General features: G+C 38.1%; 2 protein-coding genes across 9 annotated transcripts in view; both read left to right on the forward strand.

The window, feature by feature from the left end:
• LOC129744179 (exosome complex exonuclease RRP42) overlaps nt 1-25,000 on the forward strand; it is a 27,196-nt gene that overhangs the window by 1,367 nt on the left and 829 nt on the right. The window lies entirely within an intron of this gene.
• On the forward strand, nt 37-14,203 carry LOC129744158 (spectrin beta chain). Of its 8 annotated transcripts, none has more exons than XM_055736559.1 (12): nt 37-224; nt 297-622; nt 679-6,265; nt 6,332-6,528; nt 6,591-6,780; nt 7,180-7,233; nt 7,768-7,827; nt 8,116-8,301; nt 8,737-8,846; nt 8,965-9,131; nt 9,197-9,379; nt 10,802-14,203. In XM_055736559.1, exons 1-12 carry the CDS (start codon nt 89-91, stop codon nt 10,803-10,805), a joined length of 7,200 nt encoding a protein of 2,399 aa, XP_055592534.1. In that variant the 5' UTR covers nt 37-88; the 3' UTR covers nt 10,806-14,203. The 8 variants fall into 8 exon arrangements, with proteins under 8 accessions (XP_055592534.1, XP_055592536.1, XP_055592538.1 ...); XM_055736561.1 differs by having other exon boundaries at nt 9,197-9,257; XM_055736563.1 differs by lacking the exon at nt 8,116-8,301.

The raw sequence follows: 25,000 nt of genomic DNA on the forward strand, positions 1-25,000 counted from the left end.
AATAAACTAGTTTCTCTTTCTCTTCCTGCAGCCATCTTCCGGAACATAGCGCTGGGAGCTCACCTTCCAGGATAGTAAGCTTCTAGCCATGACGACTGACATCTCGGTAGTACGATGGGATCCCAGCCAGGGACCTGGGCAAGAATACATTGACGAATTCGAATACGACGGAGGAAACTCCAGTTCACGCCTTTTCGAACGTTCCCGAATCAAAGCTTTAGCGGGTATGTTATAATGATTCATCGAAATAATAATCTAGGTACTTCAAATTTTATTGTGTACATTTATTGTTGCAGAGGAACGAGAGAGCGTGCAGAAAAAGACATTCACAAAATGGGTTAACTCGCATCTGGTTCGAGTCAACAGCCGAATAGCCGATCTTTACGTCGATATGCGCGACGGCAAGAACCTAATCAAACTGTTGGAAGTATTATCCGGCGAACGGCTGCCTCGACCGACCAAAGGAAAAATGCGTATCCACTGCCTCGAGAATGTCGATAAGGCATTGCAGTTTCTGCGCGATCAAAGGGTTCACCTGGAAAACATCGGTTCACACGACATCGTTGATGGCAATGCCAGTCTCAACTTGGGTCTGATATGGACCATAATTCTGCGATTCCAGGTAAATTGCAAAAAGTTGGTGGCAATTCAATTTATTTACACTCTACCATATTTTAGATCCAAGATATCACCATCGAGGAAACGGACAACAAAGAGACAAAATCGGCAAAGGATGCACTTCTCCTGTGGTGTCAAATGAAAACCGCTGGTTATCACAACGTCAACGTGCGGAATTTCACCACATCTTGGAGGGATGGTTTGGCATTCAATGCAATTATCCACAAACATCGACCTGATCTCATTCAGTTCGATAAACTGACGAAGAATAATCCTATTCAAAACCTTAACAACGCATTCAATGTTGCCGAGGAAAAACTCGGCCTCACTAAGCTTCTAGATGCAGAAGACGTTTTCGTTGAACATCCAGATGAAAAATCTATCATAACTTATGTCGTAACCTACTACCATTACTTCAGTAAGTTGAAGCAAGAAACAGTGCAAGGAAAACGTATTGGCAAAGTAGTTGGTATCGCTATGGACAACGATCGCATGATCAACGAGTACGAATCGTTGACCAGTGAACTGCTGAAATGGATTGAAGTGACAATCGTTCAATTGGGTGATCGACAATTTGCCAATTCGCTCTTCGGTGTTCAACAACAGCTGGCACAATTTTCTAACTACCGCACAGTAGAAAAACCCCCGAAGTTCGTCGAAAAGGGTAATCTGGAAGTACTTCTCTTTACCTTACAATCGAAAATGAGAGCCAACAATCAGAAACCGTACACACCGAAGGAAGGTAAGATGATTTCCGACATCAATAAGGCATGGGAACGATTGGAGAAGGCTGAACACGAACGGGAACTAGCTCTTCGTGAAGAACTGATTCGACAGGAGAAGCTCGAACAATTAGCCGCTCGTTTCAACCGTAAGGCAACCATGAGAGAAACTTGGTTGTCGGAAAATCAGCGTCTCGTTAGTACGGATAACTTTGGATTCGATTTGGCTGCGGTAGAAGCTGCTGCTAAGAAACATGAAGCCATTGAAACCGACATCTTTGCTTATGAAGAGCGTGTCCAGGCTGTAGTCGCCGTGTGCAATGAGCTAGATGCAGAAAAGTACCACGATATTGAACGCATCGCAGCTCGTAAAGAAAACGTATTGCGGTTGTGGAATTACCTTCTCGAGCTTTTGAGAGCTAGAAGAATGAGGCTTGAATTCTCCATTCAACTCCAACAGAACTTCCAGGAAATGATCTACATTTTGGACTCCATGGAAGAAATCAAGCAGCGTTTACTTACTGATGACTATGGTAAACATTTGATGGGCGTGGAAGATCTATTGCAGAAACATTCGCTGGTTGAAGCTGACATTAATGTGCTTGGAGAACGTGTTAAGCAGGTTGTCCAAAATTCTCAGAAATTCCTTGGCGACGAAGAAGGCGGCTATAAACCATGTGATCCCGCTATCATTGTTGATCGCGTTCAGCGTTTGGAGGATGCTTATGCTGAATTGTGCAAATTGGCTGTTGAGCGACGTTCTCGTTTGGAAGAAAGCCGTAAATTGTGGCAGTTCTATTGGGATATGGCTGATGAAGAGAATTGGATCAAAGAAAAGGAACAGATTGTTTCTACTGATGAAATTGGTCACGATTTGACGACAGTAAATCTTCTGCTGTCAAAACACAAGGCATTGGAAAAAGAAATCAATTCCCACGAACAACAGTTAATGGCAGTAAGCACCGTTGGAGATGAACTCGTTCGTCAAGGACACTTCGGTGCTGACCGTATTAATGAGCGTTTGAAGGAGATTCTGGCAATGTGGAACAATTTGCTCGATCTTACGGTTTCACGTCGTAAACGTTTAGAAAATGCCGTTGACTACTTCCAATTATTTGCTGATGCAGATGATATCGATAATTGGATGTTGGATGCACTACGTTTGGTGTCCTCTGAAGACGTTGGTAGAGATGAAGCTAACGTTCAGAGTTTATTGAAGAAACATAAGGATGTAGCTGACGAACTTAAGAACTACGCTGAAAATATTGAACAACTGCATGCTCAGGCAAATAACTTGACTCTAACCGAACCAGAAACTCAAAAAGTTCAGGAACGCTTGGCTGCAATTGATGCACGATACAAGGAACTTATTGAGTTGGCCAAACTACGCAAACAGCGTTTGTTGGATGCTCTCAGTCTGTATAAACTTATTTCCGAGAGTGATGGTGTCGAACAATGGATTAACGAAAAGGAACGTATGTTGCAGACTATGGTTCCAGGAAAGGACATCGAAGATGTTGAAATCATGAAGCACCGTTACGATGGTTTTGATAAGGAGATGAATGCTAATGCTTCGCGTGTTGCAGTGGTCAATCAGTTGGCTCGTCAGCTGATTCATGTTGAACACCCCAACACAGAAGAGATTACTGAAAAACAGAACCACTTGAATCAAAGATGGTCTCGGCTGCGCGAACAGGCCGAAGGCAAACGCGATGACCTGAAATCAGCCCACGGTGTTCAGACGTTCTACATAGAATGCCGTGAAACTATTTCCTGGATCGAAGACAAGAAACGTATCCTTACCGATACCGATAATTTGGAAATGGATCTTACCGGTGTTATGACTTTGCAACGTCGTTTGAGTGGAATGGATCGTGACATAGCGGCCATTCAGGCTAAACTGACTGCACTGGAAAGTGAAGCAGATGCCATTGAAGGTGAGCATCCGGAAGAGGCAGCTTTGATTCGTGAACGTGTTGGTCAGATTCAAGTCATTTGGGAACAACTGACTCAGATGCTGAAAGAACGTGATTCCAAATTGGAAGAAGCTGGAGATCTTCATCGGTTCTTGCGGGATTTAGATCATTTCCAAGCATGGTTGACCAAGACACAAACAGACGTTGCTTCGGAAGACACCCCCACATCGCTACCGGAAGCAGAAAAACTTCTGAATCAACACCAGAGTATCCGCGAAGAAATCGACAACTATACCGAGGATTACACTAAGATGATGGAATATGGCGAAGGTTTAACTTCGGAGCCAACACAAATCGAGGATCCTCAGTATATGTTCTTGCGAGAACGTTTGCGGGCCCTTAAGGATGGCTGGGAAGAGTTGCATCAAATGTGGGAGAACCGTCAAGTTCTGTTATCGCAAAGCTTGGATCAGCAGCTTTTTAATCGTGATGCTCGCCAGGCGGAAGTGCTGCTAAGTCAGCAAGAACACGTACTCAGCAAGGATGACACTCCGGTCAACTTGGAGCAAGCGGAGAACCAACTCAAGCGTCACGAAGCCTTCCTTACGACAATGGAAGCTAATGATGAGAAAATCAATACGATTGTGCAAGTCGCTGATCAATTGGCTGAAAAACAGCACTTCGATTCAGATAAAATCGGTAAGCGCGCAGAAAGCATTGCACATCGCCGTGACGACAATCGTAACCGTGCAGTTGAATTGCATGAAAAATTGAAGAACCAGGTGAAATTACACGAGTTCTTGCAAGACATTGAAGAACTGACAGAATGGGTTCAAGAAAAGTACATTACAGCTCAGGATGATACCTACCGTAGCGCCAAAACGGTCCACAGCAAATGGACTCGTCACCAGGCTTTCGAAGCTGAAATTGCTGCCAACAAAGAACGTCTTCATGAAGCGCAAAAGGCTGCCCAAGAACTAATGGTTGAAAAGCCAGAATTTAAGGAAATCATCGAACCTAAATTACAAGACTTGGCTAAGAACTTTGATGAATTGGAAACAAGCACCAAGGAAAAGGGAGCTCTTCTATTTGACGCCAAGCGCGAAGTTATCGTACAACAGAGCGTTGATGACATCGATTCGTGGATGGATGATCTCGAAAAGCAGATCGTCAACACCGACACCGGTAATGATTTAACTTCGGTGAACATCTTGATGCAGAAACAACATGTTATTCAAACTCAGATGGCTGTTAAGGCTCGTCAGGTTGAAGAACTGGAGAAACAAACGGAAGTGTTGACGAAAACTGCTCCTTCGGATGTACTCGAACCAATCGTGGAAAAGAAGACAGCAGTAAATGCACGTTTCGAAAAAATCAAGGCTCCGTTGCTAGAACGCCAACGACAGTTGGAAAAGAAGAAGGAAGCCTTCCAGTTCAGACGCGACGTCGAGGATGAAAAATTGTGGATCGATGAGAAAATACCTTTGGCCAACTCTCAGGAATACGGTAACTCATTGTTCAATGTGCACGTACTGAAGAAAAAGCACCAGTCTTTGAATACTGAAATCGATAATCATGAACCGCGAATTATGACCATTTGCAACAACGGACAGAAACTCATTGACGAAGGCCATGAAGATGCTTCCCAGTATGCTGATCTTATCAGCCAACTAACTCAAAAGTGGCAAGAACTCAAAGATGCGATCGAGAATCGTCACAAGCAGCTGGATCAGTCAGAAAAGGTTCAGCAGTACTTCTTCGATGCCGCAGAGGCTGAATCGTGGATGAGTGAACAGGAGTTATACATGATGGTAGAGGATCGTGGAAAGGATGAAATTTCAGCACAGAATCTAATGAAAAGTCACGAAACCTTGGAACAATCGGTGGAAGATTACGCTGATACCATTCGGCAACTTGGTGAAACTGCACGTCAACTTACCGCCGAACAACATGCCTACAGCGATCAGGTTTCCGTTAAACAGTCACAACTTGATAAGCTGTATGCTGGTTTGAAAGATCTGGCCGGCGAAAGACGAGCTCGTCTTGACGAAGCGTTGCAACTATTTATGTTGAATCGCGAGGTTGATGATTTGGAACAATGGATCGCTGAACGCGAACTGGTTGCTGGTTCTCATGAATTGGGTCAAGATTATGATCATATCACTTTGCTTTGGGAACGGTTTAACGAGTTTGCTCAGGATACGGCAGCCGTTGGAAGTGAGCGCGTAGCCAAAGCAAATGGCATTGCCGATGATCTTATCCATGCTGGCCATTCGGACAGTGCAACGATAGCTGAATGGAAGGATGGTTTGAATGAATCTTGGCAAGATTTGCTTGAACTGATCGAAACTCGAAAGGCTATGCTGGCTGCTTCCCGGGAGTTGCACAAATTCTTCCACGATTGCAAAGATGTTCTCGGTCGAATCATCGAACGTCAACATGGAGTTTCAGACGAATTGGGCCGTGATGCTGGGTCTGTTTCGGCCTTACAGCGCAAACATCAGAACTTTATTCAGGATTTGATGACTCTTCATTCGCAAGTTCAACAAATCCAAGAAGAATCGGCCAAATTGCAGGCAGCGTACGCCGGAGAAAAAGCAAGAGAAATCACAAATCGTGAACATGAAGTGCTTGCTGCCTGGTCCAATTTGCAAGGAATGTGTGATGCCAGAAAGAACAAGTTAGCCGATACTGGAGATTTGTTCAAATTCTTCAACATGGTTCGAACACTAATGCTGTGGATGGAAGATGTTGTACGACAGATGAACACTTCTGAGAAACCTCGTGATGTTTCCGGTGTTGAGTTACTCATGAACAATCATCAAAGTTTGAAGGCGGAAATCGATACTCGGGAAGATAACTTCTCGGCCTGTCTAGCACTCGGAAAGGAACTTTTGGCAAGAAATCACTATGCTTCGTCCGATATCAAGGAGCGATTACTGCAGTTGACGAATAGCAGAAACGCTTTACTGCACCGGTGGGAAGAACGTTGGGAGAATTTACAGCTGAGTAAGTAGATATTACAAACTCTTAACGATTAGTTGGATTGTAACAATTTGTTTCTGTTTCTTGCAGTTCTTGAAGTGTACCAATTTGCACGAGATGCAGCTGTAGCGGAAGCTTGGCTTATTGCACAAGAACCTTACCTAATGTCAACCGAACTCGGCCACACCATAGACGAGGTTGAAAACCTTATCAAGAAACATGAGGCCTTCGAAAAATCGGCAGCCGCACAAGAAGAACGTTTCAGTGCTTTAGAGCGATTAACTACGGTATAAATTGAATTTATTGATAAAGAATTGAACATATTCAAAGTGGTATTTTATTTTTTCAGTTTGAGCTCAAAGAAATGAAACGTCGCCAGGAAGCCGCAGAAGAAGCAGAACGCCAGCGTCTTCAAGCAGAAGCTGATGCCAAGGCAGCAGCTGAAGCAGAAGCCGAAGCAGCACGACAGGCGGAAGCGGCAGCTCGTGATACTGCCGATGCTCCAGGCTCACCACATTCCACTAAGGAACAAGAATCAGGTAACATGCTCTATATATCTCAACTTATAATCCTATCATCTTTCCATCACATACTACTTTCTTCATTATTGCTAAAACAAGAATGCGTTTTATACTCTTAATGAACTTACTACATTATCGCTACAATAACCAGCTACTTACATGCTTTTATAACAAATCATTCATTTTAACCCTACATATTGCTAACAGTCTTTCATTTGATGTTTCATAGTTCCTAACATTCTCACATATTCCTGAAACTATTGATCATTTTTTAAATAAATAATCACACTAACACAATTTCTCTTACACATATATACACACGCTGCCCCACTTAAATCACACTACCTAATTATATTATCAAAATTGTCAAATGATCGAATTTTAACCGAAATCCTTACCATAACTATGTAATCATAGTCACAATGCGAGCAACTTCACCTGTAGAAAAAGAAAGACCTTTGTCCCAACCAGGTACTTATCGACCTTACTAACATCAAATCAAAAATTGATAAAAATATATTTGGCTATGCTTGTATTATTTGGTAGACAGAAAACAGCTTTAAAGAATCATTTTCCTATGCTTTCTTGAACTATTGTATAAGTTTCATTTCTTCGTATATTATCATACTTGGATGACTTCCTCAGCCCTCATGAATAAGAATTTAGTCCCTTACCAATACTCCCATTCCTATCAAATATTTTCTCATTCTAAGACCCATGGTGTTTGTCTACTATCCGCGCATTGCGTCGTTGTGCTATGTAATATATATTCGCTTAGAAGGGTGGATACTTCATGGTAATATACAGAGTGTTGGTATACTTATTTTATTAAGTGCTGGCTCAGGTTAATGCAAATTAAAGGTAAGCTTGGTGTGCTCATACGTTAAAACTAAATGTGTTGTATTTGTGAAAATATAAAAATATTAACATTAAATAATGCACGTTTTTTGTTTGATTTTTTGTTAACCTCTTTTTTGGAACGATACTAAACCAAAAATTGTACAGTGCATGGAATTTTAAAAACAGCACCATCTAGAACGGGAACGGTCCCTAAATATGCCTCTAGTAAGTATTATAGTGTAGTTTTTTTGGTTTAAAAATTTTTGATATTGGGTAAATCATAACGATCAAAAATGCTTTAACCATCTGTGCTTTGAATAAAAAAAAATAAGGGTGATGGATACAGAATTACAAAGTTCAAAAAATTCAAATCAGATCTGTGCTCTTCCCCATGTCTGCGAACATATGTATTCCGTTTATATTGTTCCGCCTGCCCATAAATGCAACAACATACCATCATGCATCATCCGTGTCCAAATGAATCCACCATGTCAAAATTAAAACAAACGTCAGCTGGCATCGATTCGGGGAATGTGGTAACGACGAGACGCCAGCCAGCAACATCCAAAGAACGATCTGCGAGTACGGCCAGTGCTTCAGCATCCAAAGTCAGTCGAAGATCTCGTTCCAAGAGCCCATTCCGGAGTTTCCGCTGGAAGCGCGGAAGTGCCAAAGTCGAAGTTTCGGACGATGAAGGAGGTATCATTGTGTCGTTTAATTTTTTTTTTCAAATTCTCATATATACGTTCACAGAGTTTACCTTCCTACATTTCATTATGAGCTTTGTTTCTCGTTGTGTAGTTTGTTGTATTGCATGATATTTTATAAGTATGTCTGAAAAGTAGCTAGATGAAACTATAAAATTGTGTTCTCTCCTCGTATCCGTCTTCAAACGAATATATTACAGCGGAAGTAGATCGACACCCTGCGTCCAAACAAACTGAGGCCTAAAATAAGAAATTGTTAGACAAATTCCAAATTATTTAAAATTTTAATTTCTTGATTAGATACGCATTGGCTTCTTGTTTAGATATATTATCAGGTTGTTTTACGGGTTGATTTATTCCGATACTGATGCTAGTTTATTTTTTTTTCTTGCTATCCTCGATGTCGTTAACAAAAACTACTATACAGATCGTCCAAGTCCAGGTGGAACTGACGAAGGCACACAGGAAGGAATACTCACCAGGAAGCATGAATGGGAGTCAACCACTAAGAAAGCATCCAACAGGTCGTGGGATAAGGTAAGATATAAATAATGATTTTTTAAGATAAAGTTTTCATGAACGTAGATTCAGATGACCGGTTTCAATACAGTTCTAGTGACTTTGGATTTTGATGGTTTTTTTTCCACTTTATCAGGTGTTCTGTTCGGCACGTAGCGGCCGGTTGACCTTCTTCAAGGACCAAAAAACGTCCAAGGCTGTTCCAGAACAGACCTTCCGTGGAGAGCCTCCACTAGAGCTCAAGGGAGCTTCGATCGAAATCGCTACTGATTACACTAAGAAGAAACATGTGTTCAGAATAAAGTATGTATCATGAACTGACATTCAGTTCAGCTTTTTAATTTGGTTTCTTTTTTCTTCAACTTTAGGTTATCAAACGGTGGAGAATTCCTGCTGCAGTGTCATGACGATGCCGAAATGAATCAATGGGTAACTGCTTTGAAAGCCCAGTGTGAGCTTGACGCAAGCGGTGAAGGCCGTTCTTTAACGTTGCCTGCATCATCACAGAAAGATGAACAAAAGAGACGGTCATTCTTTACACTGAAGAAAAAGTAAATTGGATTTTACTACTTTTCTTCTCCCCCTATCCCCTCTTTGACAGACTTTGTAAACACACCCACTAAAATTGAACACGTGCAATTTTTCACTACTAGTCACATTTTTCTAATTTCCTACTAGGTAGTTCTATTCAAAATCACAATAATACGAACAATCTCTACACGTACAGTAAGCAATCCACACACATACACACTTTAGATCCTTTTCACTTTCATATTACAAGACACGCAAAATTTGAAAAATGACCGTCCGGAATTCGGAACCTTCATTTCCATTCATATCACTGCGTGTGTACCACCTTTGAAACATTACTGTGTTCTTCTTCCATATACGTGTGTGTGTGTGTAAATGTGCATTCACAACAATGTTGTGGACATTTCGTGTAACATTTTCCTCCATGTTTCAACATCATTCAATTCAGAACAAAAAACACCAAGTTTCACATTGCTCTGGCTTTCACGCTTAAGCTAAGTAGCAAATAATTTATGAGTTAAATGTATATTCTTCAGTACGTATGTTTTGAGATTTTTTCGTTACTGGTACCGGGTTTGTTTAACTTTACCTTTTTTTTTGTTTAAATTAGGATTCTATCCGGTGTCCTGTGTTTTGTCATTCGAAAAACTTTCATAGTTTTTAATTCACTTTTTAGAAGTCTTTTTTATTTGGTTTGTTTAAAAATCCTCTAGTAAACGTTTACGTGTTTCATCTATTAACTATATTTCAGTTTCAACTATCACCATCATCGGTTTCGTTCTTTTGCGTTTATTGGTATTCATTCTTAATAAATGCTTTTGAAATGTTTTCTTTCAGAAAGCGATTGCATGTGTTTTAGTTTTTTTTATTCCATAGGTGAACAGCTTTAGAATAATTGGCAACTTGGTGTTACACTCTCTATTTCAGATCTAAATGCGCAAGTGTATTTCTAGTTCTTCACGCATAACTAACTTTTTTTTAAAAGGCAATTTTCCTTGTAGTTTCATTAAAAATTTGGTGCTATTACTCTATTTTAACTCATTGCATAAATATTATAAAATGGAAAAACATTAGAAAAAAATGAGAGTTAAACATTGTTTGTTTCAATTTAACATTTACTGTAACCCGTATTTTTTAAATTCCCGATAGAGAATGTGTTTTATTATATGTTCACAAAACTATTCGAAAGCGTTCAGACATTTCATTCCAGTGGTGCTCAATTAAAATATACTTAAGCTTTTTCTTTTCCAATTATATTCAACGCTTAACGTTCAGTTTTGTTCTGAATCGGATGAGGATGTAGAAATGCGCTTGCGCTTACAAAAAACTTTTTCTAATGGATGAGTGAATTATAAAAGTGTAACCGATATCAAAATTTACTGAGCTAACCAACATGTTTATCTATTTTCTCTTTCCTCATTTTCTTATTTTTTTATTTACAGTTAAAATCTTTACGAAAACATACATGAACCAATATCGACACACCCTAAGCAAAAGATTGAAGAAATACGTCAACAACAACATCAAACAAGAAAAGTCTGTACTAAACCCAATTGGACAACCTTCTTCTGTTTTTAATCAATTAGTTATTTGTTAATATTTTAAGTACGTACTGTTTTTGTGAAAAACCAAGTACCTAGATGCAGCTACATTTTTATATACGAAATGGCAAAATTGAAATCTATCTTCAGCGGTCACTCATCTGTTGACTAACACACTTCAACACATCTCTGTGTCTTTTGAAAAATAAACCAATAAAAGTTTTAAATGGCAAATTAGTAGCCTAATATATTCTCTATAAGTCAGGAAGCAACTAACGAATAGGCATTTAATAGTTACAGCTTAGTCCAGTGATTAACAAACAGAAACATAGAAGCACATAATTCAAGGAGACAAAAACAAACATAATAGCACACCAAAACCTTTGTTATGAACACGGATTTTCACGGGCTAATTAAAAAATCTTGGTTTGGAGAGAATGCAATTGCCAACATACATCCACGATATATGGACTACGATCATCAGTAAAGGTTCATCGAAACATTCTTATACCTATCACCTTAGCTTTCGCGCAAATCAGAACAGCGCATGTACACATTAATAAGGAAAGTATTAGTCTTCTAGCAGCAAAAGTTGAAATTTTACATACCTTATAAGATTTGTCGTTGTCGAATGTTAGGAACTTAAGATGAGAAACTCCGCTAAAGCTGATTTGGAACCAAATATGAGGAAATTAAACATGAAAACAAAATTGACGAATCCTTAAACGAGATAAGTACTTTTAATTGATGAAAATATGTGTATAGGTAAAAACAACGTAAGTATTCTGACGTAATGAACGCCATTTATTTAACTCTATAAAACAATCGACAAATGTAAAACGAATACAAACGAGAATATAATTTCCGAATATATTGAACCTTACGGTTTCGTTAGTGTATCAACCGAAAAATAAAACAGCTAGGGCACACATCTTAGGTCTTCGGTTTCGTTTCGCAAGAAAAGAAACATTGAAGAGGACGAAAGCGGTGAACTTTTCCTTCCCTCGTCTTATGTTGTAGTTTGAAGTGTCAAGTGTATGCAGACGTCTTGGAGATATTCCGAAACCTAGTGGCTTTTTTTAGTAATCGGATATCCGGAAAAAAATGTCATAAACCTGTGCGCAAAAGATTTCTTTATGTTCAGTAATAAACAAGTCCAAGAGATCGGTGTAATTTTGGCTCGATTAAATAGGTCACAGAAAAGAAATTTTCATTGATGTTTTAGTTTTGAGAGATAAATGGGAGGCGTTAATCATTGTCTAAAACAACATATGGTTGATTCTCTTTCAAAATTCGCAAACGAGATATTACTCTGAGTTCGTAAAATAATTATGCTATATTCGAAATCATACGGGAGTTTATTAAGAGTATCAAAAGCATGTTGTTTTTTAAAAAAGCAAAAGTCAGATACAAGTGTTTTCTGGCAAAAAGTCTTGTTTCAAAATCTATCAGATTTAGGATTGGGACTATACTTGACCGCTTTCTCGTGAAAGGCATTGGCATTATCTCGATGTGTGCTTTCAGACGGTGTGCAGCTACAGCAAATATGAGATGAAACAATCGATATTTCATACTCGTTTTAAACAATATCAGCCAACAACAAGCACAGCACAAAATCGAAACCAAGTGACAAAATCCGGTAGTTTCTATCTAGATTTTTTTTATCTAACACACATAATTATCCCCCCAAAAAGGCGAAGAGAGGCAGTTTGATTGGGTTTTTTCATCAGATTATCAATGATTGATACTGTATTAGTATCTCTATCCTATCCATTTTTTTCCAGTTCTGATACAAGCAAAAGGTATAACAAAATATAAATAGAGAAAATGGCTTTGCAATTTTTTGTCAAGCTTCCATATTTTATTTCGTCTATTAGATCGTAAGGCTTATTGAAAGTAAAAAAAGAAAGAAGGCATCTATTTGTCTTTGCATAAATGTAGTTGATAAATAGACCGATACGATTTTCCAAAACGATTAATTGGCATCTCTTTGAATAAGTACAGACCTTGTTGAGAAGATCCTGGAAAACCCGGCACACCAATAGCTTACGTATCGGTCATTTATTGTTAATATAAGAAAAAACAAAAAAAAAATAAAATGTAATTGCAATATTATAAAAGCAAACAATTTGAAAATTTCAACTTTCGCAAAAAATCAATTATTTGATAACGAAAAGTAATGTTAGTTTGTTTATTTTAAGAATATGGCATATTATTTATTTTAAAATCTTCTAAATTAATGTGTACGTTAGAGAGAAAGAAAAAAATATTAAAATCAGAAGCATTAATATATTATTATCTAGACCTCTATGTAAGAGCAGATTTGTTTTTATACAAAATATATTAAAATCAATCAAGTATATTTTTGAACTGCCAGCTTGTGAGTAGAATACAAAATAAAAGAAAATATTTCAACTATTATTACAATTTGTTTCACTTCGGCGAGAAAAAGAACGACACGCTCTAGTAAACCACACATACACACGCTAAAATATAAATCAAATTTATCAAAAATATATATTACGAACTATTATAATAAATAAATCGAAATCAAACAATTTGAAATGCATGAATCGCATCAAGCTGAGAAAGTGCACTTGGAATGGAAAAATGGGATGAGCTAGAAGCTAAACATTAAACAAGAAACTGCAAAAAATCGTATATTTGTGTGTAGTCGTAAAATTGAACATCCAAAAAATGAAATATTGAAAATTTACGGATTGGCATTTCTTCAAGTAGCTAAAAAAAATAAATTTAATAAAACTAAGAACATGTGATTAAAGGGTACAAAGAGATATCATTTCAATTGGCCAGTACAAAACGACAACTTTCTCAACAGGCGAATGGAAGTTATTTTTTTTCTGTTCCAATTCGATGCACGGAACCGTAACATTGGAGGCGGTCAATACCAATAGTGATCTAAAAATGCAAAAACTCAAATAAGCAGAATGCTTGTAGTACATCCAATTTTTCGCTATTTGCAGTTTCCCTTGGAAGAAAATCACACCAGACACACGAGAAAGTAAATGAAGCCGTGGAAAAACTATTGGAAAACAAATCTATTGTAATAAGATTTAAAGATATATTTACATCCTGCAATTTTACTTTATTTTGTAGAATCCAGTAAGTCGAAGCAAGAATGTAAAAAGCTACTTCTAGTGTTGATGGTGGAGACGCGTGAAAAAAAAAACACTCATTGGAGGATATTATAAAGAAGCAAACGCAAAAATCAATATTTAATTGTTATTAACAAGAAAAGGCTACTTTGAAAATTTCAGAATAAAACGAAAGGTATAAATATAATGTTCTACCACGAAAGAATGGTACACTGCTAATAGGAAAGAACATGTGCGATGAACCACTAATGGTGATTTAAAATTAGCATTATGCCATTTTTTGTCATTGCGTTCATTTAATATTTATCACAGCCAAATATTTCTCACACTTCATTATCATGATCTCCTTTGATCATGAAATTTATGATTTATTCCAAAGGATGAAAGCTTATTTTGGTATTGAATGAGCAGAGGTGATTTTTTCCACCCATCTTTTTTTCATTCACATACAAAAAAGGTGAATTGTACCTTTTTTGGTTTCACCTAGAAAAAAGGTAAATTTTACGTTTCCGAGATTCACTGAGCAAAAAGGTAAATTGTACCGTTTTTCCATTCACTGACTACAAAGGTAAATGCTACCCAAGCAACCAGAATTCCCTTAAAACGTGCGCATAGAAGCTTAATCAGCCCTTTTCAATGTTCCTAGAGAATTCTATACAGCCCAAAATTTAGGTTCTTTAAGCTACTTTAAAGTTCGTCAAAGAAACTGAATAGAGTGCTAATCAGCTCTTAAGGGAATATCTAAAATCTTCTACACGCTGAAAAAGAATCAGTTTGACAGATTGCTCTGACAACCAGATGATTATTGACTGCTAGATTACCGGTCTTAGCTTGGTTTAACTCATTATTTTTATTACAAAGAAACTGCTATTCGACCAAGGAATTGAACCACTGCTCTCTTACGTGAAACGAAACTCCGCTAACCCCCTGACCAAACCAGCGTAACATTTGAAGATTGTTTCAAGAGGTAGCAAAACTAAAAGTTTTTTTTAGAATATTTTCACTCGATTAGAATTAGAGTTAAAATTTTGGAAATGAATTGTAGAAGAAAAAAATACACAAGCATACTCGTCATCAAAATTTATTTATCATAACTAGGGGAGATGAGGGCATAACGAGCACCCAGGGCATAATAAGCACTCCTTTTTTCTACATAAGTACGTCCCAAGCAACCAAAAGTCACATATTTACTTGAATGAAGGCATTGAAAGTTACATATTGGCTGACAAAGAGAATCAACTGCCCAATTCCCTTTAGTGAACTTTATGTACTCATTAATGAACTTGAAAATTGCAAAAGTGATTAATATGTACGTTGTATGTGACTTCTTTCGCCCAATTCCCATTAGTGTACTATATGTGCTCATTAACGAACTTGAAAGCTGCAAAAGTGATCTATACGTACGTTATACGGGACTTAAGTCACATAAAGGGCACAAAAGTGCTCAATACGGGATTCGGTAAGTCACATAAAGGGCACAAAAGTGCTCAAACGGGATTTGATAAGTCACAAAAAGTGCGTTGATGTGCTTTCAAAATCAAATCACCTCTTCGAGTTTTAGTTCCAGTTAGAACAACATCTAGGCGTGGTCTCGTGGTAGCGTGTTCGATTCTCACCACGAAGGTCGGGGTTCGATCACCAAGCCGGGCAGGTTTTTTTCAATAAGTAATTTAGTACTTGAGTTCTGATGCGATATATGTAGGAAACGTAGGAAAGAAGCAATTGAGCAATTTGTCGAGTTTGAAATCCGGCGCGTGGCATCATCATGGTGGCACCGGTACAGAACACAGTAAATAATCAAGAGAAGGTTATATGAACCGAAGCCAACGGTTCAGTTGAAATAGAGAGAGATTTTTTTGCTCATTTTGCGATTTTTTGGAAGCTGAATTAAGAGGCCGCTGAAAGCTGAACAGAAGATCATTAAGACTTGTTTTGGAACTTGAAAGTATCAATAAGAACTTAAATTTTGAGCTGCATAGAACGTACTTCGTATCAATGATGGAGCTGAGTAAGTGTTTTTGTACCTGTTTTATGGGACTTTTGGTTGCTTGGGGTATTTTCTTAAACAAATTTTCATAAGGACTTGTTTCGTACTACCTATAGTATTAAATTTTCACCAAAAAAGAAAAATTTTTAATATCCTTTTCATCTTTACAGAAATATTAAAAAATAACCAGCTAGGTTTTCAAGTGACGAAAATAGGGGAGATGGGGGCATAACGGCCACCTTAAGGAAAACGCTTATTTAACCATAGAGAACAGCTGTAATATGTGAATTACATCATTGTTTCGTGTTTAGACACTCAAATAGTCTATTGCCTGATTGGATGAAACTCGAAAAAGTAGATAAAAACGTTTAAAAATGCATTTTAAAAATGTTTGCCGAAAGCTGAAAACCAGTCACTGTAGAGGCATAATGAGAAACCCCCCGAGGCAGTATGAGCACCGTTAATGAAGGCATAATGAGCGTTTTCTGCCGGGAATTCTAGCAGCAAATTCGACTCGATGAAGTCAACTGAGTAATAGAGCTACAGCTTGACTTGTATCGTCTGACGATTTGGCCTATTGGTTAGATGTCGGGGAGGTAATCAGTAGGCTCGAGTTCGATTCCTGGTCGAGGTGATTTTTTTTTTCATTTATCATTCATGATCATGATTGCACTAAACGGTGAGGCGTAGATTCATCAAACAAAGCAATAACACAGTAATCTAGGTCTGTTTGTAGAATTCAAAGAATTAACACATGCTCATACATTATGTTTCTGGTGTTTTGTTTGACGGATGATGCTTTGATGCTATTAGCCGTATAATGTAACAATAAAAAAAATCAATCATGAATGGTAGGGGAGATGAGGGCATAACGAGCACCCGAGGCATAATGAGAACTACGCTTTTCTACGAAAGTACGTATTTTCTTAAATAAATTTTCATGAGGATTTGTTTCGTACTTCTTATAGTATTAATTTTTCACAAAAAAAGGAATCTCCTTATCATCTTTACAGAGATATTTAAAAATACTAGCTTGGTTCTCAAGCTACGAAAATATTATAATTTTTGAGCACCACGAAATAAGATCTTATGATCTTAAAATAACCTTGATCTATAATGTACGCACTGCAACATGATGTACACATTGTTTCTCAATTTTTACCATCATAAAATTTTTGATTTTTCACTTTTATCAATTTTAAAACACGTTTTTACTTAAATTTGTTGACTAGGGGCATATAGAGCACCATATTATCGAGGCATAATTGTTGAGTGTGTAATGTTCACTGAAAACATCACAGATTGGCAACAGTGCCAGAAAAACGGTTGGTTGTTGTTTGTTCAACCAAAAGTGCTCACTCGTGTGCTAACTTCCGACAAATCAAGTCGAATAAAGTTTTCTTCTGTTAATTGTTAATTATCACGTTTTGTGTTTCATTTCCGCTGAAAGTTAAACCCGCTAATAGGTTATGGGCCCAGCGTGAAATTGTGTAACGTGATATTGTGAACATTCCGAGGACATTTAGACCGTATTTTGTCCCGGCGATATTTATTTTGGCTAGACTTTTGGTGCATTTTTGAAGATAAAAATGGCGGACACAAAAGTGCTTATGGACAAACTAAATGAGGAAAATTACGATGTGTGGTGTTTTAAAATGGAGCTACTGTTGCGGAAGGAAGATCTGTTCGGGATGGTGCAAAATCCGAAGCCGGAGAGAGCTGATGGAGCGTGGGAGCTGAAAGACGGAAAAGCCCGTGCTATGATCGGTTTGGCTGTGGAGGATTGCCAGCTCGTGCACATTATCCGCAAGAGCACCGCGAAGGAAATGTGGGATTCTCTGAAGGGCATCCATGCACAATCGTCGCTGTCCACGGCTCTCCACGTCCTGCGGAAATTGTGTTCTTTGCGGCTGTCGGAAGAGGGAAATTTGCCGGAACATCTGAATGAGATGACAGCGCTTCAGAATCGATTGGAAGTGATGGAAGAAGGGCTCAAGGATCGAGTGTTTATGGCGCTTATTTTGTCGAGCCTTCCGCCATCGTATGGCAGCTTAATAAATGTCATTGAGAATCGTTCGGAAAACGAACTAACGGTTGAATTTATTAAGTGCAAATTGCGTGATGAGTGGCGGAGGCGGCAGGAGTGCAATGGAAGTGTAAGCGAACAGGCTTTGGTGATCGGCGAAAAATCCAAGTGGGCTCCAGGGAAGATGTTTGTGTGTTATTTCTGCAAACGAGAGGGGCATTTTCGACGCGACTGTGCGGAATTCAGAAAGTCACTGGAAAAGCGGAAAAGTGGTGCCAAAGTTAATGTTGCTGCTGAAATGCCGGTGGAGATGGAAATGTGTTTGGGTGTTGCTCAAGGATGTGGTAAAAATCGGTGGTACTTGGACTCCGGTGCCACATCGCACATGGCAAACAATTCCTGTCTGATGGATGGCGTGGATCCTACGAAGAAACTGGAAGTGTATCTTGCCGATGGGAAACGGGTTTTGTCCCGAGGTGCTGGAAAAGCAAAACTGGCGTTAATGACGGAAAATGGGGCAAAATTGAATGTGAGTCTAATACCGTATTTTTTTTCACCTGGAGGCAAACTAGAGGCAACCTAGGTTCGCTCTAACTGCTGTCATCGTGCTCATTTATTGCTCGAGAGGCAACCTAGGTTCGCTCGTAAAAGGGGACGGAGTCGCCCTGAGAAAAAAGTCAGTTTTGCGAGAAGTTCACCAATACTATCAACGTTGTTGTCAAAACATTAAACAGCTGTTTTTGGCTGAAAACAAAACAGTTGAAATAATGAACGGGCAAATGATTATTGCCGCGATTTTGAACCTCTCAGCCAAGCAAAATCGTACTATCTGCAGTCCAGTGCAATCCGGACACGAAAAACGGCAATCCGGATGTGAAGAACCGAATGAAGAAATCCAGAAAGGAGAACAAAATGACAGCTGCATGTAAACATTGCGCTCGTTCTCACGCACACCTACGTATGGAATAACTCGAAACCCGAAACTTGCTTTTTTATTCTGACGGTTCCAGAGCCAAATCCGGAATCAAAAAAAAAATACGCCATAAAGCAAGTGTACCATGTTCCCAAACTGGCGGGGAATCTTCTCTTGGTGGGAAAAATCTGTGACTTGGGTTACACCGTTCTTTTTGAGAGAGAAGGATGTAAAGCAGGGATGAGCAACGCGCGGCCCGCGGGCCGCATGCGGCCCTCGAGACACATTTGTGCGGCCCGCGAAGCTTATCTCAAATTAAATTTATTTCACGATTTTTTTCTTCGAAAGATTGTTAATTATCAGGAAATAGCAGTCCCTACTAAAGCAAAAAATTGTTATACCAATAACTTGATATGCACGTCACTTCTTTGCATTTGCATTTGTCCCATATTCATAGAGATTGTTGACTTTTTTATATGATTCAAGCTTTTTATTGAATTCTTTCAAAGGCATAGATGCAATATTATTTGTTGAAAAGATGTAATATTTAGTTACTTAAGTCACTATTTTTCATTTTAAGCAATGTTAAAATAGTATGATGAAGTTAAATATTTTTGTTCTTGAATAATTCCGTAAATAAGAAAAGTTTTATAATAAAGACTGGGTGAACGGTTATCGATTTTTTATCGACATGACTCAGCGAAATTTGATTCTTCGACAAAAACAATACCTATAATTCTTTAATCCACCCCTAAAAGTTTATAACGAACTGCATTTTTGGTGCCTATGTTTCAATACCTTATTTTACCACCCTAAATTCAAAACATTTCACAGATTTCGTCCATCACTTCTAATTATGATTGATTGGGTTGACAAAAATGATTGCCAGAATTTTTTCAGCACATACCCGGGCCGGACAAATCCGGGCTATTTTATCTAAAAACATGGCCAAATCCGGGCATTTGATTTTAAAGTATCGACCAATAATCCGGGCTATATCCGGGAAAATTTGGTCAAAATCCAGGAATTACTCGACACAAATCAATAAAAAAAAACTTGAAAACAATCTTTTTTTTTTCATTAGTAGTTTTTAAATCGTATTTAAGTCTTTCAAAAATTTCTCACAATTATTTCTATAAATCTTGCTCAAAAAATGTCGTTTTGGATGCAAAAAATAAAAAAAAATACAACACAATTTGTTTCTTTTTTTGTTTTGGCAAATAAAGTGAATAAATCCGGTTAAGATCCGGGCAACCGGGCCGGACCGGACTTTTGTCAAATTTTGTGCTGAATATCCGGGCCAACCTGGATAAAACCGGGCAAATGAGCAACCTTATGATAAATCAATAAACTTACATAAAAACCAAAAGCTGATTTTGAATCAATTATCTACCCTTCTTTCAATCAAGCACACAGATATTGCCAAGATATTTTTGTATCAGAGATACAACGCTTTCAAAAATTGAATTCTACAATATATAGAATTCCTAAAAATAAGATTACAACTTCTTCTGACATCATTAAAGAAAGTTATTGAATATTGAATATTTAAGATATTAACTCATTCAACAACTTTATTGAAGACTGCGAAATGATTTGACTTTCGGGTTTAAAAATATCCAAAGATTAAATTTAGAATAATTTTTCTTTGAAATTTCATCAAAAATACCGTTTTTTGCAGGTTTGGAAAAAAAAATAACAAAAAGAAAACTTCCATTTCTTTTTTCTCAGAATTAAAATTTACCTTATTTATTTCGAAAACTTGAGCTCACAAAAAAAACTAATTGAATATTGGGATTCAGCGCTTTTGAATGAATAAAAATCAGTTCTAAGATTCCTTTATCCATGGAAAAATATGATTTTTTTTTGTGTTATGTATGATGTGTTATATACTCAGAAATTTCTTAGGGAAATTATGCCAATCATTGATTAAATTGAGTGATTTTACTTCAAAACTATCAATCAATATTACCAAAGTGATACGACTTTCATGATTCAGCCATAGAAAGCCTAACCAGGAGGAATCCAAATTAAATTGATAAAATTTATTAAATCTGTAGAAAAATTCCAGGTTGAAAAATGTAAACTGTAGCATTGACAAATCTGATTAAAAATCTGTGAAATAAAGAATTTTTCATGAATTTGAATTCTTGCTCAATATTTCAATGTGATGATTTCATACGAAACTTCAAATTAAAAAAAATTACCGTTTATAAAACAAAATATAGGAGCTTCACGACAAAATTTAAATAAATTGTGAAAAAAAAAGCATTTCGAAAATGTGCAAAGAAAAAAACAGCCATGGTTAAGCTCCATGAAACTTTAAAATGGAAGTGATGACAAAAAATACAACCGCATAGGTTTGAACAATAAAAGGGATTTTCTTAGAAAACTGTTCAAGTCTTTTCACGAACAATAGAAAGACTTTTAAAATAATTCGTTATTAATAAATAAAACGGAAGCAAATGATTTTTTTAGAAAAAAAATTATATTCTCTTTACTTTTCAAATCAATAAAATAATTAAATTATTTAAGAATGATCAAATTGAGTGATGAATCTATTCAATTTCAACTAGCATAATCACCTTAAATTTAAAAAAATGTTTATGCAAGTACATGAATGCTTTTCCAGTTTTGTTTTTGTCAATAATTTGTAGTTTTTTTTTTTTTTGTAGATTATTTATTTGAAACGGCTCATACCTTTAGGCTTTAAGGAGCCAAACTCGTTTTGTTTGATTACAATTGTGTACTTAGATCTAGTTCACTTTTTTTTTAAAGAAAAAGAAAGATAGAAAGGGAAATATGAAAATAAAGAGAATTATAGTCGAAGATCGATAGCTTTTAGGAAAAGGTATATTTCGAACATATAGTCCAAGTCCATCATACCTAATACATCCCTCACTGGAACGTCGGGTGGTTTTCCTCGGGCCCGAAGGGAATCTATAAAGTTCGCTCTGGCGAATAGGTGGTCCTCACACGACCAAACAATATGCTCGATGTCATGGTAACCTAGACCACATCCGCATAAATTGCTGCCAGCAATATTTAAACGATAGAGTACCGCATTCATGGAATAATGATTGGACATGAGACGGGAAAATATACGAATAAAATCCCGAGTCAGGTTCAATCTATTAAACCAGGGTTTAAGGCTTACCTTTGGGATAATCGAGTGGAACCACCGACCCAACTCATCCTCGTCCCATCTACGCTGCCAGTTGACAAGAGAGTTTCTTCGAGCCAAGAAGTAAAATTCGTTGAATACGATTTCACGCTGGTAAATGTTGCCTTCCATCGCACCCACTTTTGCAAGGGAATCTGCCCTCTCATTGCCTGCTATTGAGCAATGTGAGGGGACCCAGATAAAGGTGATAGAAAAGCAACGTCTTGATAAAGTGGTCAATATATCTCGTATCATTTCGAGGAAGTACGGCGTGAATTTTCCTGGTTTTATAGAGCGGATTGCTTCAACAGAGCTGAGACTATCAGTTATAATATAGTAGTGTTCAATAGGACGTGTGGCGATACTATTCAAAGCCCAGTGAATAGCTGCTAACTCTGCAACATATACAGAGCATGGTGACTGGAGACTGTGAGATGCGCTGGATATTTCGTTGAACACTCCAAATCCTGTTGTTTCCTCTATAAGTGATCCATCGGTAAAGTACATTTTATCAGCATCGACGTGTCTATATTTAGCTTCGAAAATTCTTGGAATCAGAAGAGGACGATGCGGATCCGGGATTCCACGAATTTCCTGCTGCATAGACAAATCAAACTGGACAGAAGAATGATCGTAGTCTGGGCTACAAACACGAGTTGGAGAATACGAAGAAGGGTTTACCTGCATTGACATGAGGATATGGTATATAGACATAAATCTGGTTTGAACATTTTGCTCAAGTAACCTTTCGAAATTTACAATCACCAATGGGTTCATGACCTCACACCTGATGAGGAACCGAAGTGATAGTAAATTGAATCGATCTTTCAAAGGGAGTATTCCTGCCAAAACTTCAAGACTCATGTTGTGTGTTGAGGGCATACAGCCCAAAGCGATACGGAGACAACGGTATTGGATACGCTCTAGTTTGATGAGGTGAGTTTTGGCAGCTGACTGGAAACAGAAGCTACCATATTCCATAACGGATAGAATAGTTGTTCGATACAATTTGATAAGATCTTCTGGATGGGCTCCCCACCAGGTGCCAGTAATTGATCGGAGAAAATTGATTCTTTGTTGGCATTTTCCTTTCAGATACTCAATGTGGGCTCTCCAGGTACACTTGGAATCAAACAAAACCCCAAGATACTTGAAACTCCTCGATTGAGTGATCGTTCTGCCTAGGAGTTGAAGCTTAGGTTGAGCAGGTCTACGTTTCTTAGAGAAAACAACCATTTCCGTTTTCTGAGGGGAAAACTCAATCCCAAGCCCCAAAGCCCAGGAAGACAATCTGTCTAAAGTATCTTGTAAAGGCCTGTGCAGATGAGACTCAGTAGATCCTGTGACAGACACTACTCCGTCATCTGCAAGTTGTCTTAGAGTGCAGCCTTCAGAGAGACAGCTGTCGATGTCACTCACATAAAAGTTGTACAAAAGTGGACTCAAACATGAACCCTGTGGGAGGCCCATGTAAGATGTTCTTCTAACTGCAAAATCTCCGTGAGCAAAGTTCAAATGTTTCTCACAAAGTAAGCTGTATAAGATGTTGTTCAATAGAGGAGGCAGACCCCGGGAGTGCAACTTGTCTGACAAAACCTCTATTGAGACTGCATCAAAAGCTCCCTTTATGTCTAGAAACACTGAAGCCATTTGCTCACGTTTTGCGTACGCCATTTGTATCTCTGAAGATAGCAAAGCAAGACAATCGTTTGTCCCTTTGCCCCTTCGAAACCCAAATTGAGTATCTGAAAGGAGACCATTTGTTTCCACCCATTTGTCCAAACGAAACAATATCATTTTCTCCATCAACTTGCGTATACAAGACAACATCGCTATTGGACGGTACGAATTGGGATCAGACGCTGGTTTTCCGGGCTTTTGGATAGCAATGACTCTCACTTGTCTCCAATCCTGGGGAACAATGTTGTGCTCCAAGAATTGATTAAATAAATTTAACAAGCGAAATTTGGCAGCATCCGGAAGGTTTTTCAACAAGTTAAATTTAATATTATCAATTCCCGGAGCTGAATTGTTGCAAGAAAGGAGAGAAAGTGAAAATTCGACCATCGAAAAGCTGGAATCCAGACCACATCTATCTGGAGGCACGTTCCGGATTATTTTTTGCACAGGTGTAGAATCTGGACAGACTTTTCGTGCGAAGTTAAATATCCATCTTTGTGAATATTCCTCACTTTCATTCGTAGATGAACGATTACGCATGCTTCGTGCGACTTTCCATAAGGTACTCAAGGATGTTTCCCGTGATAAACCACCCACAAAATTCCTCCAATACGCTTTCTTTTTCCCTTTGATCAGTTTTTTGAACTGATTTTCAAGGGAAACATATGCATCAAAAAGGACGAGGGTTCCATGTTTTCGAAAATCTTTGAATGCTTTTGACTTGTCCTTATAAAGCTTGGAACACTGCTGGTCCCACCACGGGTTTGGGGGCCTTCGAGGAACTGATGAATGTGGGATGGGTTTTGTTTGTGCGCAAAGGGCACTTTCATGTATCAGACGAGAAAGAAAGTGGTACTCTTCTAAAGGAGGTAAAATATTCATAGAATCGATGGCTGTTGTTATTTCGTCCGAATATTTTTTCCAGTCGATGTGTCTTGTAAGGTCATATTCCATATTTGTTGAATTTGAATTGCTGGCCCCATTGGTGATTGTAATTTTGATTGGCAAGTGATCACTACCATTGGGATCAGGGATTACCTTCCACTGGCAATCCAATGATAGTGAATTTGAGCAGAGGGAGAGGTCAATTGCACTTGGTCTTGCAGGAGGTTTAGGTACTCGTGTTTTTTCACCCGTGTTCAAAATTGTTAAATTGAAACTGTCACAGATGTCATAGATAAGAGTAGAACGACAATCGTCAATTTGTTCTCCCCA

Source organism: Uranotaenia lowii, chromosome 2 (genome assembly GCF_029784155.1).
Source record: "Uranotaenia lowii strain MFRU-FL chromosome 2, ASM2978415v1, whole genome shotgun sequence".
NCBI lineage: Eukaryota > Metazoa > Arthropoda > Insecta > Diptera > Culicidae > Uranotaenia > Uranotaenia lowii.

What these genes read in the sequence shown, in the direction of transcription:
- LOC129744158 (XM_055736559.1), top strand. Translation starts at nt 89, where the DNA reads ATGACGACTGACATCTCGGTAGTACGATGGGATCCCAGCCAGGGACCT. An exon ending in CCAACAGGTCGTGGGATAAG is followed by an intron (nt 8,847 to 8,964) that starts GTAAGATATAAA and finishes CCACTTTATCAG; the next exon opens with GTGTTCTGTTCGGCACGTAG. An exon ending in AAACATGTGTTCAGAATAAA is followed by an intron (nt 9,132 to 9,196) that starts GTATGTATCATG and finishes CTTCAACTTTAG; the next exon opens with GTTATCAAACGGTGGAGAAT.